Source organism: Arvicola amphibius, chromosome X (assembly GCF_903992535.2).
Source record: "Arvicola amphibius chromosome X, mArvAmp1.2, whole genome shotgun sequence".
NCBI classification, from domain to species: Eukaryota; Metazoa; Chordata; class Mammalia; order Rodentia; family Cricetidae; genus Arvicola; species Arvicola amphibius.
Genome location: NC_052065.1, coordinates 33,763,314 through 33,789,147, shown reverse-complemented (window position 1 = coordinate 33,789,147; position 25,834 = coordinate 33,763,314). Strand labels below are relative to the sequence as shown.

General features: G+C 38.2%; 1 protein-coding gene and 1 long non-coding RNA gene across 3 annotated transcripts in view; one reads left to right on the top strand and one right to left on the bottom strand.

Annotated features, from left to right (window-relative positions):
• The window catches only part of Rp2 (RP2 activator of ARL3 GTPase), a 48,131-nt gene that overhangs the window by 12,676 nt on the left and 9,621 nt on the right, over nucleotides 1-25,834 (bottom strand). Inside the window, exons 2-3 of the mRNA XM_038317422.1 lie at nucleotides 20,835-21,500; nucleotides 15,988-16,102 (exon numbers count right to left, since the gene is read on the bottom strand). Of these exons, the coding sequence (XP_038173350.1) occupies nucleotides 15,988-16,102; nucleotides 20,835-21,500 (781 nt within the window). The remainder of the gene's footprint in view (nucleotides 1-15,987; nucleotides 16,103-20,834; nucleotides 21,501-25,834) is intronic.
• Nucleotides 13,534-25,662, top strand: LOC119805455. 2 transcript variants are annotated; one of them, XR_005283905.1, is made up of 4 exons: nucleotides 13,534-13,958; nucleotides 21,443-21,556; nucleotides 21,986-22,097; nucleotides 25,608-25,662. It is a non-coding gene; the product is annotated as an uncharacterized LOC119805455 (long non-coding RNA). The 2 variants fall into 2 exon arrangements; XR_005283906.1 differs by having other exon boundaries at nucleotides 21,982-22,097.

The following is a 25,834-nucleotide window of genomic DNA, read 5'->3' as shown; positions in this document are numbered from 1 at the left end:
GACATGTGCCACTACCACCCAGTCAAAACTTCATTTTCTAATGCAGGTTGTGGGCTATATTTTGCCAAATCTTGAATTGAATAAATATGAAATACAATGTGTTGAAAGTTGCATGATATGGCTAAAGTCATATGTATAGGGAAAAAAATCAGTATTAAATATATATGCAGTAGATCCTTATTTGCATACTTGTTAAAATTCTCCTGTAACTACCTCTACACTTAGGTGTGTACTAGTCCTCTCCCCATCAATACTTGGCTCTACTTTTGTAGCTATTCTCAGACATGCTTGTTCATGTTCCTAGATAAGTGAAGTTAGCCTTCTTGTTTTATTCCTCTTATATATGCAAATATCCTTTCCACCATCTGAATTGTGCCTTATTTTTCATATTTCTGAGATCCCTATTGATTTTGGTGTTGACATAGCCCCCAAACTTGGTGTCCATTGTACCTAACTGAGGAAGGCTATTCTGTGCTTCATGAGAACATGTGTGTACATATGCTTCACGCAGGCATGCTGTTAGCTGTAGTTCTCAGATCAATGTCAAAAATCATACTTAAATCTGTAACTTATGCTCAAACTTTAAGAAACTAGAGAAAGAACAAATCATACCTAATGTTAGTGAAAGTAAGGAAATAATAAATACGAGAATAGAAACCTAATGAATTGAAAAGAAAATTGAAATACAAAGCACTTCTTTGAAACTATCAGTAAAATTAGAAACATCACATGAAAAGGTACTGAATGTCACTAATCAAGAAAATGCAAATCAAACTCATGATGAGATAGCAACTTCACATACATGTTAGGCTATTATCACAAAGAGAAATGTGTTGCTGAAGATGTGAAGCAAGAAGAACAAGAACCCTTGTGCACCACTAGTGGGAATTTAATTGTTATATATAGTCATTATGATAATACTTCTTCAAAAAAATTGAAAATAGAGCTGCCATATAATCCAGCAATCCCACTTCTGGGTATATATTCAAAAGAAATCAAATCACTACCCAGAAAGAATTCCTACATTATTGAGGCATTATTCACCCTAACCAAGAAATGGAATCAAATTTAGGGGTCTTGTTGACAACTGAGTGGACAAAAAAAGTATGGTATGGACTACTCTTGGTGGCATATGTCTTTAATCCTAGAATGTGGAAGGCAGAGACAGGCAGATCTCTGTGAGTTCCAGGTCATCCAGGGTTATGTAGTAAAGCCTTATCTCAAAAAAGTCTCAGTCTCCTTTCTCTCTCCTTGTCTCTGTCTATCTCCCTGTTTGTCTGTCTCCCTCTCTCTGTCTCTGTTTCTGTCTGTCTGTCTCTCTGTGTCTCTCTGTCTGTCTGTCTGTCTCTGTCTGTCTCTCTCTCTCTCTCTCTCTCACACACACACACACACACACACACACATACACACACACTCACACTCACATCTATTCTGCCAAAAAAGATCTTGCCATTTGTAACAACATGGGTGAGCCACAAGGCAGCATGATTAGTAAAATAAAGATAGATACTGTATAATTTCACTTATATGTGTAATCTTGAAAATTTGAATCCACACAAATAAGATAACATGGTGGATCCTAGGGCTGAGAGGCTGGAGAAACTGCAAGATGCTGGTTACATTATATAAATTTGTGTAGTTATATGATTAGCAAGTTGGGGCTGCATATATAGACTGAGCTACCTCCTGTTTAAAATGCATGGGGTTTAATCTACAACACAACCCTCTCCCACATATTTAAGACAAGTTCTTAGGATTTAATGTATAGTATGATGGCTATAGTTAGTAATACCATATTGTATACTGGAAAATTGCTGAGACTTTAAATGCTTTTATCACAAAACAACAATTATGGGCCATTGAGATGACTCAGTGGGTAAAGTTTGCTGCACAGCATGGAAACCTGAGTTCAACCCTCAGAACCCAGTAAAAGCAGAAACAGAGAACTTAACAGAGTTGTCCCTAATCTCCACAGTTGTGCCACAGAACATGTACCCACAAACATACATATAATAATAATAGATTTTCAACAATAAAATTTAAAGACATAACTGTTTGTTGTAATCATTTATAATATATATGGATAGGTCAGGTCACTAGATTATATACTTTAAAATGTAATATCTGGCAATTATATATAAATAAATCTGAAAAATTTTAAAAAGTTACCAAATAAAACATAAATTTTAGACTGATGGAAAAATGAGAGTAAAAGCCTGACGCCCTGCGTTTGATCTTGAAACACACATGTGAAGGGGAAGCCTAGCCAAAAACCTTGTTTTGTAAGGCGTGTCCCCCTTGTTCTAAAGGCGTGTCCCCCTTGGTCTAAAGGCGTGCCCCCCTTAGGCGTGTCCCCCTTAGGCTAATATTGACTTATAAAATCTTGCGGGCCTACGGCCTGCCTGCTCTTTGTTTTCCTGCCCTCCTCGCTGGAACCTTGGATTTGTAAGTACCCTTTCCTTTCCTTTATTAAAACTGAATTATATATATTAAAGCTTGTCTGGTGAATCATAACTGCTGATCAACCACGCACCTTCATTTGGCATCCAACTCGGGCATTTGGGAGCCTTCAGCTCCAGTTCCCACACTGCGTGGCAGGGATTCGGCCTTGGGCTCTTGATTGCTTCAGAGCAGTTTCCCAGACTAGCCTGTCCCAGCCCCGCTTGTATGGAGCAAAGGACGTGTGTGTGCGTGGGTGACTCAGTCCGAGCTCGCTAACCCCTCAGGCAGCACCAGTCCCGGCTGAGTTCAGCCTGGGCCCTGACCTGCCGGAGACTAGCGGTTACTGCCGGAGTCCCAGCATTCGAGCTCCGCTGGTACTGCAGACTCGGTTTGGCCAAGCGGTTACTGCCCTCACCACCTACTGGCAGGGAACGGTCATTACAGGTAAAATTTCTTTTGATTAAAAAAAAAATGTCTGACCATATCACCGTTGAAAGCTTCTGCAGTCTATTTAATTATACTATGGTAGAAATATTACAGGATACATATGATATTCCCATAACTTGGATGTTTATAGGGCTTGCAATTTTTCTCGTATTTGGTTTCTCCCTTACATGGTTTGAAAATAGAAAAATGATAAAGTCCTTACAGAATGAAACCAGGATTCTTAGGACAGAGGTTGAATGCTTAAGAAAGGGCACAACTGTTTTGAGTGACAACTTTAAGTCGGTTGAGGTATTTGCAAAAACAATTCAGACTGACACCAAGAAAGAGTTTGAAGGTCTCAAGGAAGGGAATAGGGCTTTGTCTGATATGACTCGGTCAAATGAGCAAAATTTAGAAAAACTACAGTCTGATATTAAGGAGAGATTCATTGCTGCGGAGGAGAGAACAGCTGATTTGGATCGTAAACTTCAGTCCCTGTCTGAAACATTATCAGAGAGAATTAAAACTGCTGAATGTGAAAATCGGACTTTGTCTAAAGGATATGACAGATTGGCTGACAGATTGTCAATACAAGAAGGCACAATTCATGCCATGAAAATTCTATCCAAGGATGAGATACTAACTCTACTGGACAAACTTCATGTTTTGGAATCCTCCATGAAGGCCTTGGAGCATAATTCTGGACAGGAGATCCAGGCCTTACAGAAGGCAATAGTAAGCAGATTAGAAAAGATTGAGGAAATTATAGACTGTGATGAACAGGAGCAAACGGTAGAAAGGCGAAATTTAACTCCGTCAATGAGTAAAACTCTCCGGGATAATTTCCATAAAGTTCTACCTGCCTTTCCAATAATAACGTCAGAAAAGGTGACTGGTTCCAAAAACCCTAAGGTCATCAAGGAATATACATGGGAACCCGTCCGTATGAATGATCTCAAAGAAATTAAACAAGCCATTATGAACTTTGGGCTACATTCATCCTTTGTTAGAGAGATGCTCAAAACTTGGTCTATAAGCAATAAGGCAACGCCCCATGATTGGGTACAATTAGTATCAGCTGTTCTAGAGAGTGGGTCACAATTAAATTGGAAATGCATGTTCAGACAAGAGGCTAAACTTTTAGAACAGCAGGAAAGAGCAAAGGGAATTGAGATCTCCCTAGATCAAATTCTAGGTGAAGGACTTTTCTCCGATCCTCTGGAACAAGCTAATTATGATGAACACACCTTATCCATATGTACTACAGCAGCCTTAAAGGCTTGGGACAGAGTTCAAGACCCAGGACAGAGACTGGAATCATATATCAGAGTTAAACAGGGTCAGAGAGAACCCTTTAGTGATTTTTTACAAAGGCTAACTAAAGCTGTACAGATAGGGATATCTGACCCAGAAGCAAGACGTATAATAATTGAGTCTTTGGCTTATGAGAATGCCAATGTGGAGTGTAAAAGGATCCTGGGGCCTTTAAAGATGAGATCAGCGCCCTTGGACGAATGGGTTTTACATACAATGAATGTTGAATCATTTGACTATGGCACTGAAGCATGGGTAGAAGAAGCAATTTCTAATGCAAAAAGGAGACATCAAGTTACCAAATGTTTTAATTGTGGCAAGATGGGACATATTAAAAGAAATTGCAGACAACGGATTTTCAGAAATAATAATAATAATAATAATAATAATAATAACAATAATAATAACAACAATAATAATAATGCCTCTTCTAGAAATAACAGACGTAGGAGGACTCAGCCTTCAGGTATATGTAGGAGATGTGGAAAAGGCAGACACTGGACAAATGAGTGCAGGTCAACAAGAGATAGACAAGGCAACCTGTTGCCACTGGGAAACTCAATGGGGGGCCTCTCGCAGGCCCCCATGGCGAATGTGGTCCAGTCATTTCCAGTTACTGCTGAGAACATGCCTCGTCAAGAAAATTAGAAAGCCCCATGCCTGCTGTTAAAAGCAAAAATGGCCTGAAAGATGAGTTACGTGTATTTTGGCAGACTTTTATAAATGAACAAAGACCAAAGTTAAGAGTGTGTGTAAATGGCGTTTTTATTACTGGCCTACTGGACACAGGTGCGGATGTAAGTATCATTACTCCAGAATCTTGGCATCCGTACTGGCCTCTTCAGGATGTAAATGTTCAGTTCCTGGGAATTGGAACCCTATCTCAAGTAAGGCAGAGCACGAGATGGGTTGAATGCATAGGGCCAGAAGGACAAATAGGAAAATTAAGGCCATATGTAACCAATATTGCAGTGAATTTATGGGGCCGTGACCTGTTGCAGCAATGGAATACCCAAATTAACATTCCTGCTGCTTCTAGAGCCTATATTACTGAAGGAAATATTAAAAGATATTACAGAAGGCGGAAACCGGCTGTTCGGGCTGTACAAGAATGCAAAGCAATTGATGGCCCTTCAGAGATACGAACAGCACTGCCTCTAAAATGGTTGACTGAGAAACCAATATGGACAAAGCAATGGCCTTTAGCTGAGGAAAAGTTGCAGGCTTTAGAACAACTGGTACAAGAGCAATTAGATGCTCGACATATAGAAGAATCTACCAGCCCTTGGAATTCTCCTGTATTTGTTGTTAAGAAAAAATCTGGTAAGTGGAGAATGGTGACAGATCTCAGGGCTATCAATAAGGTTATTCAACCTATGGGCTCTCTGCAATCTGGAATTCCTCTGCCATCTTTATTACCAAAAGGATGGCCTCTCATAGTTATTGATTTAAAGGATTGTTTCTTCACTATACCTTTACAAGAAAAAGACAGAGAAAAGTTTGCCTTCACAGTGCCTACTTATAATAACTCTCAACCTACAAGGAGATACCAGTGGACCGTCCTCCCACAGGGCATGTTGAACTCTCCCACCCTGTGCCAATATTTTGTAAATCAACCATTGCAAATAATACGCAAGCAATTTCCCAAGTCTATAATTTATCATTACATGGATGATATTCTGTTATCTGATTCAAACATGGCTACTTTAGAAAGACTGTTTGAAGAAGTAAAAATACTTTTACCTAAATGGGGATTGCAGATTGCTCCTGAAAAAATTCAGAGAGGAGATTCTGTTAATTATCTAGGTTATAAAATAGGTTTACAAAAAATTAAGACACAAAAAGCACAAATTAGGAGAGATCGGTTACGGACTCTCAATGACTTTCAAAGGTTGTTAGGAGACATTTCCAGCTTACGACCAGCTGTTGGCATAACACCTGATATGATAATGCATTTAAATAAAACCTTGGATGGTGAAAAAGACTTAAACAGTCCCAGAGAATTAACAGCTGAAGCAGAAAAGGAGCTGAGAATGATTGAGGAGAAATTACAAGAGACACATGTGGACAGGGTGAATCCAGAGCTCAGTTGTATTCTCGTCATATTGCCTTCCAAAATTTCTCCTACAGGAATTTTAATGCAGAGAGATGATATTATCTTAGAATGGATCTTTTTACCACATAAACCAAGTAAGCAAATAAAAACTTATGTGGAAAAAGTCTCTGAATTAATTATAAAAGGCAAATTGAGACTTCGTCAACTAGCAGGCATAGACCCAGCAGAAATTATAGTGCCTTTCACTGCTGATGAACTAAAAAAGTTGTGGGAAGATAACGAACCATGGCAAAGAGCTTGCGCTAATTTTTTGGGAGAAATCAATAACAACTATCCGAAAAGCAAGAGGCTTAACTTTATAAAGAGAACTTCTTGGATTCTCCCTCGAATCATCCGTGATGCTCCGATAACTGGAGCACGTACATTTTATACTGATGCTAATAAATCAGGGAAAGCAGGTTACAAATCAGAAGATTTGAGTAAGGTGGAACAAAGCCCTTATGATTCTGTCCAGAAGGCAGAATTATATGCCATTCTTATGGTGGTAAGGGATTTTAAAGAACCGCTTAATATAGTTACTGATTCACAATATGCAGAAAGAGTAATCTTACATATTGAAACTGCTGAATTTATACCTGATGATACAGAACTAACCTCATTGTTTATCCAGGTACAAGACATGATCAGGAACAGGCTTTGCCCTATGTATATAACACACATCCGATCCCATACGGGTCTGCCAGGTCCTCTAGCACAAGGTAATGCAGAAATTGATCAATTGTTAATTGGTAGTGTGCTGCAGGCCTCTGAATTTCATAAAAAACATCATGTCAATAGCAAAGGCTTGAAGAAAGAGTTTTCTATTACATGGCAACAAGCTAAGGAAATTGTAAAGAAATGCCCTACTTGCTCTTTTTATAACCAAACACCACTGCCCGCAGGGGCTAATCCAAAGGGCACTCAAAGGAATGAAATCTGGCAGATGGATGTGTTTCATTTTGCAGAATTTGGCAAATTAAAATATGTACACCACACCATTGACACTTATTCAGGTTTTCAATGGGCAACTGCTTTAAGCTCAGAAAAATCTGATTCAGTAATCACTCATTTAATAGAAGTTATGGCCATCATGGGTATACCTACACAAATAAAGATGGATAATGGTCCAGCTTATGTCTCTAGGAAAATGAAATGGTTTTTGGCTAATACAATATTAAGCATGTTACAGGTATACCATACAATCCTACAGGTCAAGCAGTCATAGAAAGATCAAATAGAACTATAAAGGATATGTTAAACAAACAGAAAGGGGTGGAAAATACCCCTAGAAATAGGTTACATAGTGCTTTATTAACCTTGAATTTTCTCAACGCTAATGAGAAGGGGACAACGGCTGCAGAAAGACATTGGATAATGGAAAAGTCTGCTGAATTAAATCAACCAGTTTATTTCAAGGATGTGCTGACCTCGCAATGGAAGCCAGGAGATGTGCTGCGTTGGGGAAGGGGTTTTGCTCTTGTCTCCACAGGAGAGGAAAAATTGTGGATACCATCAAAATTAATAAAGGTTCGGTTTGAAGAGAAGAAGCCCCTTGGAAAAGAAAAATAATTCATTCACAAGGATGATGATCATACTGATGGTAAGAAAAGCATATAGGTTGGGGGCAGGGTTCTTTTCTTATCTCCACAGGAAACCACTCATCTTCAAAGAACTTAAGGGACCCTGGATATTTAAATACTGATGCATGGACACTAGTTACAACCTAATATGGATCAACACAGAACCCGAATATGTTTAGTAAGTATAAAACATTTTTTTACATATATACTGTGCTTTTATTTATTTGTATATAAAGCTGGTTTTGGAGTTGGACTATGGCTCAGTCCCTCTTCAATTCCAAGCCTGTTGATAAGAGGTATCTCAGAGATTCTGTCTCAGGTCAGGAGCCATGAAATGGGACAGAATAATAATAATAGTAATAATGATGATGATGATGATGATGATGATACTTGATAAACTTTCTTTGCCTTTCTTCATATCTATGTCTGTCTTTATTATACCTTCCATCAAATATATATGTCTGTATATGTCTTTGTAGATAATGTTTACCTTTCCTGTAACAAACAACAAATTTTCCTTCAGTAATCTTTGAAGTTTCCAGGATGAAGATGGGGCCCCACAACATCAATTTCACCTGGTTACTATGACGTCATGTTTTTAATAGCGCTAAAATTAGATTTTTTTTTTTTGGTACCAACTACACAAGACAGTTTCAAATGGTGTACAATTTTGACAACACTCTGGCCGGACCTCCTCAAAACACTCAGAGGCTAGTTACAATTTCCTCAACCAAATGTTATTCTGGGAATTTTACCATCATTTGCTTTCATGGGACCCCCTGAGAAGAACGTCGCCCTCATGTCAGCTAGAAGCAATCTTAGAGGACGACGCCCCCTCTCCCAACAGAGTTTGCCCTCTGGTTTAGGGACATCATTTAGTAGTTGGTATAGGGTTGAGGGGATGGGGAGGTATTATATGGACTCAGGGGTATTTATGAAAAAAAAAGGGGGGGGAATTACCTGGTTTGATGGGATGATTGGTATTTGTGAATTATTGTTATTAGAAAATTGCATTGGTGTTGATTCTTGTATACTGAACATTGTATATGAGTATGCTTCTACCTCTATTGTATGAGAGTATGCTTCTACCTCTGTTTAAAACAATTGTTATATTGAGATATTTATCATATTGCAATGTACATTTCTACCCCTGATATTATTTGTATAATGACATTGTTTACGTTTGGGGATATTGTCCTCATTTATTGCACAGTTGTTTTTCAGGTTTTTTAGATACATAGAAATTATATTTAGTATAGATAGTATAATCTCCGACCTCTTTGAAGAGCTGTAGAACATGGCCTTTAATCTAACCTAGAGTTTGGTACTTATGAGACACAATCACTCCTGGCAACACCACTCTACTCCCGAGAGAATGTTGAGCACCAAAGACACTCCACTGGGAGCTTGTCTTCTTCTTGGCAGAAGTGGCCTTTAGGCAAAGAAAAAGCCCATACCTCGACCACTGACAGAGTTTCAGAGTATCTGTAAATGGATAAAAACAGGATTGTCTTATCTTGCCAAGACAGGGTAGGACAGTTCTACAAAAAGTTCCTTGCCTTTGAAAAATGTTATGTCAGTTGTGTTAGGCCTTAGCCAAAGTTGGTTGCCTCAACATTGCAAAACGAAACTTTGGGTGACTGCCCAGGTAGTTAGTTGTCTCTGTCATTTGTTGCACATTTTGGAAGTTTCTTGTTTGTACTTCCTGGTTGCTTAAGTAATATTACTTCCCTTCTCAGATCTTTGATGGGGTTGAAGATTAGATAATTGTAGTTACCCTCTACATTATTTAGACTCCTTGAAATAGAATGCTTAGTAAAACTTTTGTTATATGTTTCTTCTTAATATTGTTTGTTGTTTGTAATTTTATATTTATTATTTGTTCCTATTGAATATAGTTGTATTTGGTTTGGTTCTGTCTTATTTAGACAAAAGGGGGAGATGAAGGGGAAGCCTAGCCAAAAACCTTGTTTTGTAAGGCGTGTCCCCCTTGTTCTAAAGGCGTGTCCCCCTTGGTCTAAAGGCGTGCCCCCCCTTAGGCGTGTCCCCCTTAGGCTAATATTGACTTATAAAATCTTGCAGGCCTACGGGCCCGCCTGCTCTTTGTTTTCCTGCCCTCCTCGCTGGAACCTTGGATTTGTAAGTTCCCTTTCCTTTCCTTTATTAAAACTGAATTATATATATTAAAGCTTGTCTGGTGAATCATAACTGCCGATCAACCACGCACCTTCACACATGGTAGAAGAAGAGAATCAGCTCCTACAACTTATCCTCTGACTTCTACATTTGCCCTGTAGCACAAATGTGTCCCCACCCTGCCATGATGCAAGGTAAGCACAGCAGATACCATCTCAACTTCACCTCTTCTACAAAACCTATAACCCTTTCTAACCTGAGAAAAGAGCAGATGATCCTCAACAGAACAACATTCTTCAGACTAACTGGAGGTGATGAAAAGCAAAAGTAGGTTGACAACTGTCACAGAGTTGGCGAGATCCAGGAACCACAGCAACTAAAGTCAACGTGGGATCTAGAACTCAATTTTGGACCTGAAACTTGCTGATAAACATCTGGTGAAATGAGAACAGACTGTACAAGTTAACATTTTACCAATGTCAATTTCTTGCTTTTGACAAATGTGCCTTCGCTATGTTAACATTTGGAGAAGCAGGAAGAAGATATACAGAAGCTCTTGGTACTGTCTTCGCAAAGTTTCTGTAAATTTAAAATTATTCTAAAGATTTATTAAAAATAAAAAGCACGAAAATTCAGACTAAACTACCAAACCTGGCATGGCCTACAAAGCACCATTTTGTCCACTACTGCTCATAGCTCATCTACTGTTTCTGTTGAAGAAGATGAGCCTCTCAAACAAAGAAAAACAAGTCTAATTAGTGCTCAAGACCATCTGAGAAGCTACCAAAATGTTGATTCCAAGGACATATAATAAAGACTTCTGAGAGACTAGTTGGAAATTTATATTTTTAAAACCATCCTACATAGTTTTGAGGATTAGTATTGTTTGGAAGTTCTAGGATAGAAAACAACAGATTCTCTTATTAATAGTCAAATAATAATATTTATTAACTAAAAGAAGATAATTGTGATTAAAGACTATTTAGATTCAGCTATGAATTACAATAAAGCTAAATTTCCAAGAGTGTTGGGAACAGTGAGACCCCAGATCTTGAATTTCTTGTAATCCCCTGATCTGCCTACAGCTGCTCTGAGCATGAGACCTTCAGGAATTGCAGATGGCAGGAGAGTGGTTTCTGGTGGGTTTGGCTGGGGCGTGGCTATCTCTATATAATCTGCCCCTGAACACAATTAAGGGGGCATTCTTGGGGAATTCAAGGATGACCCGTGTCATTGTCTGTCTGTCTGTGTGTGTTTGTGTATTTTAACCTTCAGTCCCTTGCCTGAATCTTGTGAACTGGGTTCAAGCGCACTGAGTGCAGACACAGGGGTGCGGTGTGCGGAAATTGGAGGTCCCAGCTGAGATATCGGGAACTAGGGAACACTGAGAGGTCGCCCTCAGAAGGTGAGGGTGGACTGGGATATATGTGTTAGTCCTGACGTCCTTTGCTTGGTTTGGCAGCAAAGGGAATTCCAACTGAGAAAGAGGGGTAAGCGAACAGGGTTGTCTCCGGCCGGAGGGGACGTATGTATTGAGAAAAGATAGAAAGAAAGTATATAGCTTAAAAAGATAAATGTGTACAGATGTATATGTTGATTGTGTTGTCTTTTGTGTTCTGGACTGGAGAAAGACATTTGATTCTAGGAACTGCTAAGAAAGGTATCTTGACTTTAAAATATGGGCTTAAGAATTTGATGTTTTGGAAAGGAGGTTCTGTTTTTGTATCCAAAGACGAGAGCCTAAGGATTTATTTGATATTCATGTGGTTTGAATCCCCGAGACCTCCTGAAATGTTGCAGTGGAGTGTGAGAGGCAGCGGCTCCAAGGCCAAGCGCTGAGGGGCTGCAACGCCAAACCCGGGGACCTGCCTGGAGGACCGACAAGGCAAGAATGCTAGGCCCGCTTCCAGCGCAGGCCTCAGGGCGCAGAGCAGCGTGACCGCATCTGAGCACAACTGGAAAATGGCAGTAAATTGCTCCTAAGAATACCCCTAAGAATGCAGCGTCCCCGCTCAGCAGGAAGTAGCTAGACAAATTGACAACGCCCAAATTCCCTAAGCGGGGCCGCTTCAGTGGTTGCAGAGCAAGTTCCGCTCCACTCTATGCACCAGTTTGGACCCAGAACGAATGCAGCTGGGGCTAGAAGGCAGCTGGAGCAGAGCTTTGCTAGGTGGTGGAAGGCACATTGCCTCAGCCCAGTTGGTGCCTAGCCTGGCAGATGCCACAGCAGTGCCCGAAGTACATGTTACCTGGAGATACTGACCCCTCATCCCCCCGAATACTTAAGATCAGACACTGTTTTATAAAAAATTTAGGGGGGAGATGTTGGGAGCAGTGAGACCCCAGATCTTGAATTTCTTGTAATCCCCTGATCTGCCTACAGCTGCTCTGAGCATGAGACCTTCAGGAATTGCAGATGGCAGGAGAGTGGTTTCTGGTGGGTTTGGCTGGGGCGTGGCTATCTCTATATAATCTGCCCCTGAACACAATAAAGGGGGGGCATTCTTGGGGAATTCAAGGATGACCCGTGTCGTTGTCTGTCTGTCTGTGTATGTTTGTGTGTTTTAACCTTCAGTCCCTTGCCTGAATCTCGTGAACTGGGTTCAAGCGCATCGAGTGCAGACACGGGGGCACGGTGCGTGGAACAAGAGTAAGCCTATTATTTAAAAAAATGGTTTTCAACTGACAACTATTTCAAAGGACATCAGGCAATGTCTAAAAACATTTTTCTTGTTGTTGCCACAACTGAAGAAATGTGTATCGAGAGGGCAGGAGCCAGAAATGATGTTCAGCATTCTATAATGCACACACCAGCCCTACTCAGGACAATTACCTGCCTGAGAATGACTATTGGTCACCTTAAAAGAAGGCCCAGTCCACCCTGTTAGAATATTAGCATCAAGTCAGCTTGCTATTCCACATGACCTAATAAACTCACTATTGGGCAGACTAAATTATTTTATCCATTTTAGGGGATTTTGAGGATAATATATATAATTTTTAAAAGTTTTTATTTCACTTTTTATGTGTTATGGGAGCTTTGCCTGCATATATATGTGTGTGGACCATGTGCATGCAGTGCCTTTGGAGGCCAGAAGAGGGCATTGGATCCATAGGAACTGGAATTACAGCCAGTTGTCAGCCACCAGTGAGACTAGAGAACCTGGGTGCTCTGGTGGAGCAGCCTATGAGTGCTCTTAACTGCTGAGACATTGCTCAACCGCTCCAATGTTTAATTTTTTTAAAAAAACACACACACTACAGAAACACTGAAAGAACAGCATAAATATCCACCTTACCTTTAACTATAGTCACCAAGAGTCAAAATTTAGCCACATAGTTTTTTTTTAAACAATTATTTGTTTGTTATTTTTATAGATATAGAGGTGTGGGCACTCATGCCATGACACACTTACGGAAGTCAGAGGACAACTTGTGGGTGTAAGTTCTCTCCTTCTTCCACATGGGACCCAGGAACTGAACTCAAGGTCATCAAGCTTGGTGGCAAGTGCTTTTACTCATTGAGTCATTTTGCTGGCCCCTACATACTATACATTACGTGCACAAACATGTTTTATTCTTGTTTTGCTGACACCATGATACTCAGCATGCATTTCCTGCCTAACCACAATACTATTTCCATACCTAAGGGCATTAAACAACTCCCTATCACCTTCAAACTCCTAGCTAAAAAACTATCAATCCCATATCAAGTCAGGGTTCTCTCTTTGCACTAATTGTTATATCTCTTTAGATTATTTTAATCTAAAAGATTTCCCTCACCTGAAGAAAGCTAGCTAGTTATATTATAGAATGTCTTGTATTTTGGGCTTAGTTCATTGTTTCCTTGTGTCATGTAACTTTCTTTCCTATCTTGGTTCAGTTATCAATAGATTGAAAGATTCCCTTTCTCCAGATTTAAAAAGAAAGGAACAAAGACAGAAGAGGTTGGAGGCAGAAAGAAGGTAAGAGACACAGCCTGTAATCATAATGTTCACCTGCTTTTTTTTGAGACAGGGTTTTTCTATGTAGCCCTAGCTATCCTAGAACTCGCTCTGTGGACCAGATTAACCTCAAACTCACTGAGATCGGCTTGCCTCTGCCTTCCCAGTCCTGGGATTAAAGGAGTGTGCCACCATTGCCCCTTCCCTCTTTTTTTGAAATGGTCTCAAGCAGCCCAAGCTGGTTCCGAACTCCTTATATAGCTGAGAACTCCTAAACTCCTCTTGCCTCTACCTCCCAATTACAGGGATTACAGGTGTGCACTACTTTGCTCAGGCCTCTACTTTTCCACAGGTGCATAACAGTTGTTAAATTATCTATCTGCACTATTTTTTGAGATAGGGTTTCTTTGTCTTGGACTTGCTCTGTGGACCAGCCTGGCCTTGAACTCACAGAGATTCGCCTACCTCTCCCTCCCGAGTGCTGGGATTAAAGGCATGCATCACTACTGTCCAGCCCCTGCATTATTCTTTGTGAGGTTTATTTGTTTATTTATTTTAGTGCTAGAAATGGAACCCAGGTCCTCATACTATTCAAGCACTCTTACTACTCTTACCCCAACCTCCATTATTCAATGGTCAAACTGCCCCCAAATTTTTCCAATGCAAACTCCTTCAAGCAAGTGCTTCAGTCTTTAAGTACTTCCTGAAGACACCTCTGTTTTTTTCAATTAATTATTTTATTTTACTTATTTTTATTTTATGTGAATTGGTGTATTATCAATGGATGTCAGGTGCCCTGGAAGTGGAATAATAGACAGCTGTGAGCTACCATGTGGATTCTGGGAATCAAACCTGGGTCTTCTGGAAGAACAGTCAGTGCTCTTAACCAGTGAGCCATCTCTCTAGCCCCAGAATCTCTTGTTTTTTTAAGACTTGATTGTATGACATTATTTCCTGAAATTCTGGTAACATCTGCTCATTGGTTTTAGTTCTACTTTTTCCAGAAACAAAACATTTTACTACTTCCATGTGAAATGTTGTATTATTTAAAGACAGGTACTGTTTAGGTTGAAGCAATTTTATAAGACTTCTTTATTAATATTATACAAATACATAAACCCTTGATTCAGATTACTGAATTCAATACTAACTCTTACACTTTAGGATATCCATTAGACTTATTGCTTAATTCCATTCCTGGAAGTTGATGAGAGTTTCAAGGTTCATTTCCAAGATTTCATTTGAATGTTCCTATGTCAAAATATATTCTGAGGTAGACTCAAGCACTGGATTGAGTAAGTCATTGCCACTACCACAATAAGAAAAATATGAAATATTATGCTAACACTTAGCAGCCCAATTACATAGAGCATTATTGGTTAAAATTATCTTAACAGTCCTTCTATGCTTTTTTCATGCACAGTTTCAGAGTTCATTATATTTTATTTATACATAAAGAACACACATACAGATGTGCCCTGTCTGTAGAGTATACATAATTAGCATTCCATATTGCTATTCATACCGGCTGGTAGCCTTAAGCAAACAATGTCCCTACTCCCAACAGAAAGGTAGACTTTGGCCTCCAGAGTCAATATGCCTTTAAGAAAATATAGGCAAGCAGCATCTATTCAGCAGGGCAAGCAGATTCCAGCTCCTCTCTTTTGCATATTTCTTCACTATCTGAAACTTATTGCTGGTATTCACTTGCTAGGGAAAATTATAATTTTCACAAAAAGTTAATTATATGAAAACAGAAAATTAGTGACTATAATTCTTCTTTTTCAGCAGAGCCAAAGCATATCCTTATTATGTGCTTTGTAACAGTACAAAGGTAAAATAGTAATAAAATGACAACTGAACTAATACAGAAATGTGACCATTTAAGTACTAAGAGAAAGAACAGGAGAAAAGTGAGTTCTACAGCGCTTCTTGGGTTTTGGGGAAAACCAAACAAAAGAGGAAGAGAAGGCAACATGAAAGAAGAGAAATGTTAAGAGAGTCAAAAAAGAAAATAACCACAAAAGTACCCCAGTCACCCAGAAAATACCTTTGTTCAGAAGAAGAAAAAAGTCAGATGCCTTTTCTCGGAAAACCCTTTGAGCATCTTCAGCTTTCATTGACATTTCCTTTGTCTGCACTAGGAGAAACCCTTTACCAACCATCTGTGGAGAATAAAACTTCATTCAGGTTGGAAAATGAACTTTTGGGATGAAAACAAGGTTTTGTTATTTGAACATTTTTCCATATATAATGCAACCCAACATTCTGATTTTTGTTTTAGTTCTGAGTAATTCAGACTCCGCTGTCACTACTTTACAACTACTAACCAGAAGCTTAGTTTGATGATACAGAAAATGTTCAATGAAAAATAACACAGTTCATTACAATGAACATAATTTGTTAATAAAGATGTTAAAATAAAACAGAAAAATACTACATAATGTTAATTTAAAAAGCCATCACATCAATTTGTATAGTAGAGTGCAAGAATGATAGACCACACATATGGGACCATTTGAAGTTTTCTGAATGTTATACATACATACATACATACAAAATACATTTAACCTCTCATGAGATGGGTACCACCACCATCTTCCTTGTAGAGATGAGACAATTAAGATGTGACATGGTTAAGAACTTGCCCAAGGTCTATAAATTAACAGAGCTTTGATTTTAATTCAAGTTAATGAGATGGTGGATTAAAGAATTATTTTTTAGGATGGGTGATGGTGGTTTGTAGATGGAGGCTGTTTGTTCATTTTCCGGCCACCCAGACCCAAAATAATCACACGGAAACTATGTTAATTGCAATACTGTTTGGTCAATAACTTGTGTTTCTAGATAAAACCTATGAACATTATTGCTAGATAACTATAAAGACTTAAAATATCAGAATCAATCATCACTGTTTCAAATTTTATAGACTATTTTCACTCATCATTTTATAATCAGATATATAAACTAAAAAAATTATGATTAAATAGCCAACCATGTTCTCTTACATCTTAAAGTAACCCATTTCTATTGTTCTGTGTATTACCACGAGGTTGTGGCCTACTGACTACTGGCAAGGTTCTGGCAGGCTCCTGCAGGAGTCTTTCTCCTGTGGAGGCTACATGGCATCTCCCTGACTTCACCCACTCTCTCTCTCTATATCTCTTCCAGCCGGGCTATATTCTGTTAAGCCATTGGCCGAAAACAGCTTCTTTATTAACCAATAGCAATAAAACATATTAACAGCATACAGAGGGGAATACCACATCAGTGGCTCGTGCATTTGATCATAACACTCAGGAGGAGAGGAACTGGGAGATCAAGGCCAGCCTTGTGTAGAGTGAGTTCCAGGATAGCCAGACCTACACTGAGAAATCATGTCTCAAAAAAAAAAATTAAAATACTTTTTTTTAAAAAAATCAGTTAACTAAATATTTTTATAAATTTTTATTTACTTGATTGCAAATATTTTCTAAGTTATTCTATAAAATCGGTGGTAACAACTTGTTATATTTCATGCTATAGTTCTATTACTGAATATCATACAATAAAATTGAATGAAATGCAAATCCTATTTCAGAACTTTCACTCAGTGTGACCTCAGACAAGAAGATACATTAAAAATTACAAGAAACTGGAGCTGGAAAGATGGCTCAGAGGTTAAGAGCATTGACTGTTCTTCCAGAGGTCCTGAGTTAAATTTTCAGCAACCACAGGGTGACTCACAACCATCTATAAGGAGGTCTGATGCACTATTCCTGTATGCAGGCATACATGCAGGCAGAACATTGCATACATAATAAATAAATCTTTAAAAAGCTTACAAGAAAACCTATGAACATTATTGCTAGATAACTGTAAAGACTTAAAATATCAGAATCAATCTTATCACTGTTTCAAATTTTATAGACTATTTTCACTCATTTTATAATCAGATATATAAACTAAAAAAATTATGATTAAATAGCCAACCATGTTGGATCATGCCTATAATCCTAGCACTCAAGAGGTGAAGGCCAGAGTATCAAGAATTCAAGGCCATTGTTTGCTACATACCCACCTGCATAAGACATTTTCTTAAAAAAAAGATTAATTGAAATGCCATTATCTAAAACAAAGCATGAACTATGAAGCTGTATCTTAATATTTTCACGGAAGATATTTAGAGACTCTTTTACATGAAAATCATATTTCTGAAGACTTTTAAGTTGTGGTAACTAACTAACTTCAATTATACTGAAATAATTAAAGCATGTTACTCTAATTTATCCTGTAAATACATGTGATTCATATAAAAGCAAAAAGTAATTTTGGAGGTGAGAAAACAAAGTCTCAGTAACTTTCCTTAACTCCCTATGCAGTGTTTTTTCTACTTTAGCCAGCCTTCTAGAACATCCAATCCTCTCAAGTTTCATACTCCCTATATAAGAAAATAATTTGTGGAAACAATATAAAATGTGATTTTATGATGTTCCTCAGCAAATCAGAGTTGGTAACTGCATCTCCCAGTCTAAGCTGTCCTAATATAGCTGTGCTGTGAAAATACTTAACTTTTATTTTTTCCAGAACTAGTTTCTTTGCTAACTCAAGTATAATTTAAATAATATATAACCTCTCAACATAACATTTAGGTCTTTCCCTTTTCTTAGCATCAGCTTTCTTTCAGCACTGGGACAGCACAACAGCTTTATGTTTAAGGGTTAATATACGGGAAGAGTATCAGCCTGCATGTATGAATCACAGCTCTGATGTTTACCAGCTAGCTGAGTGACTTTTGCCAAGTTATTTACCCTGTCTGTAGGTCACAAGGTTATTTTGAACACTGAGTTAATTCATGTAAATCTCTTTTACAAGTACCTGACTGGTAAAAATATATAAGAGTAAGTTACTATTATTATTAGTGTAGGATTGTTATTTTGCATTCCAGAAGGACATTTAAAGAACATCACTCTTCTAAGTCATATTCTTGCAAAGGCCATTTCACACATCAGATACCAAAAGTCAAAAGGTTCAGAGCATTGATGACTCACAAATAGACTGTGTTGATGGCTTTTTTTCTTTAAACATGTTAAAATATCCTAATTATCTAACAAAATGGAGTTTAACTTGAATGATTAATCTTTGAAAATTATATGTAGTAAAAACTCACATACAAAACAAATTTGTCATACACAATAATGAAGATATTTACTTCTCAGATGTTGAATTAATATGTGACTATATAGTGTAAAGTCTACAAGCATTTTTTTTACATTTTAAAAAACTTAACAGCATGCTTCTTATCGTACTCGCACAACAAAAGAAAATATCAACATCTTAAGCCAGGCACAATAGCCTAAACCATTGGGATGCAGAGGCAGGAGGATTGCTGAAGTTCAAGACATAGGCCTGGTCTACATAGTAAGTTTTAGGCCAGGTAGGGCTACACAGAAAGACCCTAAATCAAAAAAAAAGAAAATACCAAAGTCTAAAATTTATACTTTAGCTTCTATAGTTTTAAAAGCTATACCTCAAATATACTTTGTAAATTCCAGACATGGATTCTCTGCATTACAGATGTATAGCTATCAAGAGGTATTCATTTTTACTTTTTGTCAACACACTCACTCCTTTTGGTGTGCTTCTACTTTAAAACAGTCCCTTCAGAAAGACACTTATTCACTTCTGGAAGCTTGAGTTTTTAACTTAAAATAGATTGTTATTGGCTAAATTCTGATCAATATATCTTTCTACCAACAAAGGAGCTACTGCTTCTGGAGCCTAACCTCTCCCTCCTCACATGCTTTTCAAGGGGAAGCTGTTGTACATTAACTCTTCTCTACCTGATGAACTCACTGAAAGGCACCAGTCATGAGTCTTGGAGATTCTGCCATTCCAATTCCCATGTTATTCATATTATTTGTAGATCCCCACTTCCTACCAATGGCGATGGGACAAGAGAAAATAAGGAGCCCAATGTGGAGGACACTGTCAAAACAGGGTCTAAAAGTTGTATTCTTAAATGTCATTTCCATCCTCTAAACCAATTAAAACTCCCAAAAAATTTTCCTCATTAGAAAAATCATTAGCAAAGACTATGCTTCAATATGCAGTACTGTTGTGAGCGTGTGTGGAAATTGTTTATAATGAAGAATGGAAAATCTTTGAAGCAAAGAAATGTACCTGTACGCCTTAATTTCCAGCATCACCTAGGTTCTATTATTTCTAAGTTGCAACTAATTACAAGGTATTTAAGCAAAGATGTGGAAAACAAACATGTATAATATAATGAATGAAATATGATAACAGCATAACCTGCATATAATTGGTGCTAACAAATGCTTACTAAATTAAATTAGATTTAAAAGTTGTATTGAGAAAGGATTTTGTGGACCAAGAGATCTGCTTCTAAGGTAAACTTTGTAGAGCCAAGGAATTAGAGGACTATAACTTGAGGGTTGCCAGTATTTCTAATAATTAATTTGTAAATAATTGATGTGGGATTTCCCTCTGTATGCTGTGAATACCACTGGTGAATAAAGAAATTGCCTTGGCCTGTTGATAGGGAAGAACTTAGGTAGGCAGAGAAAACTAAATGGAATACTGGGAGAAGGAAGGCGGAGTAGAGAGAAGCCATGTAGCTGCCAGAGACAGACACTGGAACTTTACCCAGTAAGCCACAGCCATGTGGCGACACACAGATTAATAGAAATGTGTTAAATTAATATGTAAGAGTTAGCCAATAAGAAGCTAGAGCTATTGGGCCAAGCAGTGATTTAAATAATATAGTTTCTGTGTGATTTTTTGGGGCTAAGTGGCCAGGAACAAATAAGCGGCCTCCCTCCTACTACAAATAACAATAAGTAAAACCTAGAACAGTCCTATCTATGTCTATTTCTCTTCTCTCTCTCTCCTTACCTCATCAATTAATTTCCTGGCATTTGCAGTTGTATAATCATCAGCAAATAATACCACTAGGCATGACTCATCGCTGTCCTTCTGTCTCTGACCCCGGGATATGGGAACAATGCTTCTATTGGCTTCTGTAGAAATTCGTACAGCTTTGAATTCTTCAGTAGTTGGAATAGGAACATAGTCTTGAACTACGGCATTTTCTGGAAGAAGGCTCCAATTGAGTTCTCCTGACACAGGTGTAAAATCATGAACATGGCTCCATATATTATTGAAGATACTGAGCCCTGCATCTTTGAATTGGGCTGCTAATTCAGGGTAGTACCACTGAAAACATCCAAACTTGATATTTGTAGAAGATTCAATAATGGGCTGAGTGGCACAGCACAGAAAGACTTCCAACTTTCTACAATCCCTTACACGAAATTGTTGGCAAGCTAATGTACACCTGCAGTCTCTACAATTTCGGAAAAATACACTGCCTTTCACTGGTCCCAAAAAAAGTATGCAGTTGGTGCAGTCATCAATGGTAATAGTAGCTGAGTGATCAAAAATATAGATGTTACAGTTTTCACAGTCTTGAATGACAAATTGTTGTCCTGCCACTTTTCCAGGTAAGCGACCTACTGTTTCATCCTTCAGTCCGCTGAACATGTAATCTTTTGGATCAACCTGCAGGGACAAAGCACAAGACCTTGAGTATTGTTAACATTATTCACCAAAAACAAGTAAGTGCCTATGGGATGCCAGACACAGTTGTTAATGTTAAAGCTTAAGTTTCCAATTTCATTGACTTTGCAATAAATTAGAAAATTAATAGGATATAACTTTTTCCCCCAGTAAATAAAAGGAATGAGGAAGGAAAGGGGGAAGGAAACCAAAGTTCAAGGACACAATCACCAATTGCTTGGATCTTGTTCCAACCATTTCAGTTGTAAAACTTTTTAGGCAACTAGGGATATTCACACACATACACAAAGCCTATAACCTCAAGTACTTTTTTTTTCATTTTCTAAGTGTGATAACAATACTGCTGTTACAAGAGAGGTGAACTTAGCAATTTTAATTAATATAAAGTTTTTAACCTTGGTTAATATATATCTACCTCCTAAGAAATGGATCTGCTCTTTTTTTTTTTTTTTGGTTTTTCGAGACAGGGATTCTCTGTGGATCTGCTCTTTCTGCTATCAAATTTCATGCCTGGGCATGCAAAGCTAAAAGAAAGCCTGTGTGACTCTAAGATTTGGGTCTTCCTGCGAGTTAACCCAGGTGACATATCATCATTGCTACTATCAACAGCCTTTCAGTTTATTTGGAATCTGTGTGACCACAAAATTAGTATGGAGTGCAATGGTAAAGAATATATTTTTAAAAACAATTATTCTAACAGAGTAGCTATATAAGTCAGACATGAGAGTACACACCTGCAATCCCAGCATTTGGGAAGCTGAGGCAGGAATATTACTAGGAATTCAAGTCCAGCCAGGGCTACAGAGCAAGAGTCTGCTGCAAAACATTGCTAAGAAAGTAAAGCTTATATCCTCTGCATCTATCCTAATCAGAACATACTATTTCAGCTGGAATGTAGCTCAGTATTAAAATGTGTGTTTAGAATGTACAAGGCCACCCAATCAAAAAAAAAAAAAAAAAAACAAAAAAACCCAGGACCAGATGATTTCAGTGCAGAATTCTACCAGAATTTCAAAGAAGAACTCAATACTTCTCAAATTGTTCCACACAGTAGAAACAGAAGTAACAAAGTAAAAAGAACCAAATTCTTTTTACGAGGCTACAGTTACACTGATATCCAAACCACACAAAGATGTGATTAAGAAAGAGAATTACAGACCAATCTCCTTCATGAACATTGTGCAAAAATACTCAATAACACACTGGCAAGCTGAATCCAAGACACATCAGAAAAATTATCCACAAATCATCCACTATGATCATGTAAGCGCCATCCCAGAGATGCAGGGATGGTTCAACATACAAAAATCCATCAATGTAATCCACCACATAAACGGAAAGAAAAAAACCACATGATCATTTCATTAGATGCTGAAAAGCCTTTGACAAAATCCAACACCCTTCTTGATAAAGGTCTTATAGAGATCAGGGATACAAGGAACGTATATAAACATAATAAAAAGCAAATACAGCAAGCCGACAGCCAACACCAAGTTAAATGGAGAGAAACTCAAAGTGACTTCTCTGAAATTAGGAATAAGACAAGGCTGTCCACTCTTTCATTTCATTCATTATATCTATTCAACATGGTACTCATGGTTCTACCTAATGCAATAAGACAACAAAAGGAGATCAAGGGAATACAAATTGGAAAAGAGGAAGTCAAACTTCCACTATTTGCAGATGATATGATAGTATATATAAGTGACCCCAAAAGTTCTACGAGGGAAATCCTAGGGCTGATAAAAACCTTGAATAATGTGGCAGGTTACAAGATCAACTAAAAAAAAATCAGTAGCCCTCCTATATACATATGATCAAGGGGCTGAGAAAGAAATCAGAGGAATATCACACTTTATAATAGCCACAAATAACATAAAATATCTTGGGGTAACACTAACCAAAGAAGTGAAAGACTTGTATGAAGAACTTTAAGTCTTTGAAGAAAGAAACTGAAGAAGATATCAGAAAATGGAAAGATCTCCCATGCTCTTGGATAGGTAGGATTAATATCATAAAAGTGGCAATCTTACCAAAAGCAATCTATAGATTCAATGCAATCCCCATCAAAATCCCAAAACAATTCTTCACAGACCTCAAAAGAACAATATTCAACTTCATATGGAAAAGCGAGAGAGAGAGAGAGAGAGAGAGAGAGAGAGAGAGAGAGAGAGAGAGAGAGAGAGAGAGAGAGAATAGCCCAAACAATCCTGTACAAGAAAGGAACATCTGGAGGGATCACCATCCCTGACTCCAAGCTCTATTAGAGAGTTAAACTTGGTATTGGCATAAAAACAGACAGGTGGACCAACAGAATCAAATTGAAGACCCTGATATTAATCCATGCACCTATGAACAACTGATTGTTGACAAAGAAGCCAAAATTGTTCTACGGGAAAAGAAAGCATCTTTAACAAATGGTGCTGGCATAATTGGATGTCAACATGTTGAAGAATACAAATAGATCTATATCTATCCCCATGAACAAAACTCAAGTCCAAATGGATAAAAGACCTCAATATAAATCCAGCCACAGTAAACCTGATAGAAGAGAAAGTGGGAAGTAGCCTTAAACACAGTGACACAGGATACCACTTCCTAAATATAACACCAGTAGCACAGACACTGAGAAAAACAAAAAATAAATGCGACCTCCTAAAACTGAGAAGCTTCTATAAGGCAAAGGATAGGGGCTGGAGAGATGGCTCAGTGGTTAAGAGCACTGACTGCTCTTCCAGAGGTCCTGAGTTTAATTCCAGCAACTACAGGGTGGCTCACAACCATCTGTAATGAGATCTGGCGCCCTCCACTGGCGTGTGGGCATAAAGGGAGGCAGAATGTTGTATACATAATAAATAAATCTTTGTCTCGAAAAACCAAAAAAAAAAAAAAAAAAAAAAAAAAAAAAAGAAAAAAATTATTTAAAAAAGGCAAAGGACACAGTCAATAAGACAAAATAGCAGTCTAATGAATGGGAAAAGATCTTCACCAACCTCACATCAGAGGATTGATCTCCAAAATATATAAAGAACTCAATAAACTCGACATCAAAATACCAAATAATCCAATTATAAAATGGGGTACAGATATAAAAAGTGGATTTTCAACAGAAGAATCTCGAATGGTCAAAAGACACTTAAGGAAATGTTTAACATCTTAAGTCATCATGGAAATGCAAATCAAAACAACTCTGAGATAGCATCTTTTACCAGTCAGAATGGCTAAGATCAAAACACCAATGATAGCTTATGCTGGAGGGGATATGGAGTAAGGGGAACACTCCTCCATTGCTGGTGGGAGTGCAAACTTGTACAGCCACTTTGGAAATCTGTATGGCAGTTTCTTAGAAAACTGGGAATCAACCTACCTCAGGATCCAGCAATACCACTTTTGGACATATACCCAAAAGATATCATACTACAAGGACATTTGATCAACTGTGTTCATAGCAGCATTATTTGTAATAGCCAGAACCTAGAAACAACCTAGATGCCCCTCAACTGAAGAATGGAAAAAGAAAATGTGGTACATTTACACAATGGAGTACTACACAGCAGTAAAAAAAATGACATCTTGAAATTTGCTTGCAAATGAATGGAACTAGAAAAAACCATCCTGAGTGAGGTAACCCAGACCCAGAAAAAAAAACACAGTATGTACTCACTCATTAGTGGATATTAGATGTAAAAACTAGCCTATAGTCCACAACCCAGAGAAGCTAGGTAACAAGGAGAATCCTAAGAGAAACATAAATGGATCCCCCTGGGAAGGGGAAATAGACAAGATCTCCTGAGAAAATTGAGAGCGTGGGGGCGGTGGAAAGGGAGAAGGAGGGTAGAAGGGGAGGGGGAAAGAGATCATGAGGGAATGGGATGCTCAAGAAAGGGGAAGGACAGAGAGGGAGAGCAAGGAAATAGTTATCTTCATTGAGGAAGCCATTATGGGGCTAGTGAGAAACATGGCACTAGCGAAATTACCAGGAATCCATAAAGATGACCCCCAGCTAAGACCCTAAGCAATAGAGGAGAGGGTGCCTGAACTGGCCTTCCCCTGTAATTAGATTGATGACTATTTTAATTGTCACCATAGAACCTTCATCCAGCAACTGATGGAAGATGCAGAGATCCACGGTGAAGCACTGGGCTGAGCTCCCAAAATTCAGTGGAAGGGAGGGAGGAGTGAGAATATGAGCAAAGGAGTCAAGATCATGATGGGAAAACTCACAGAGACAGCTGACCTGAGCTAATGGGAGCTCATCAACTCTGGATTGACAGAGGGGGAACTTTTATAGGACTAAACTAGGTCCTCTGAATATG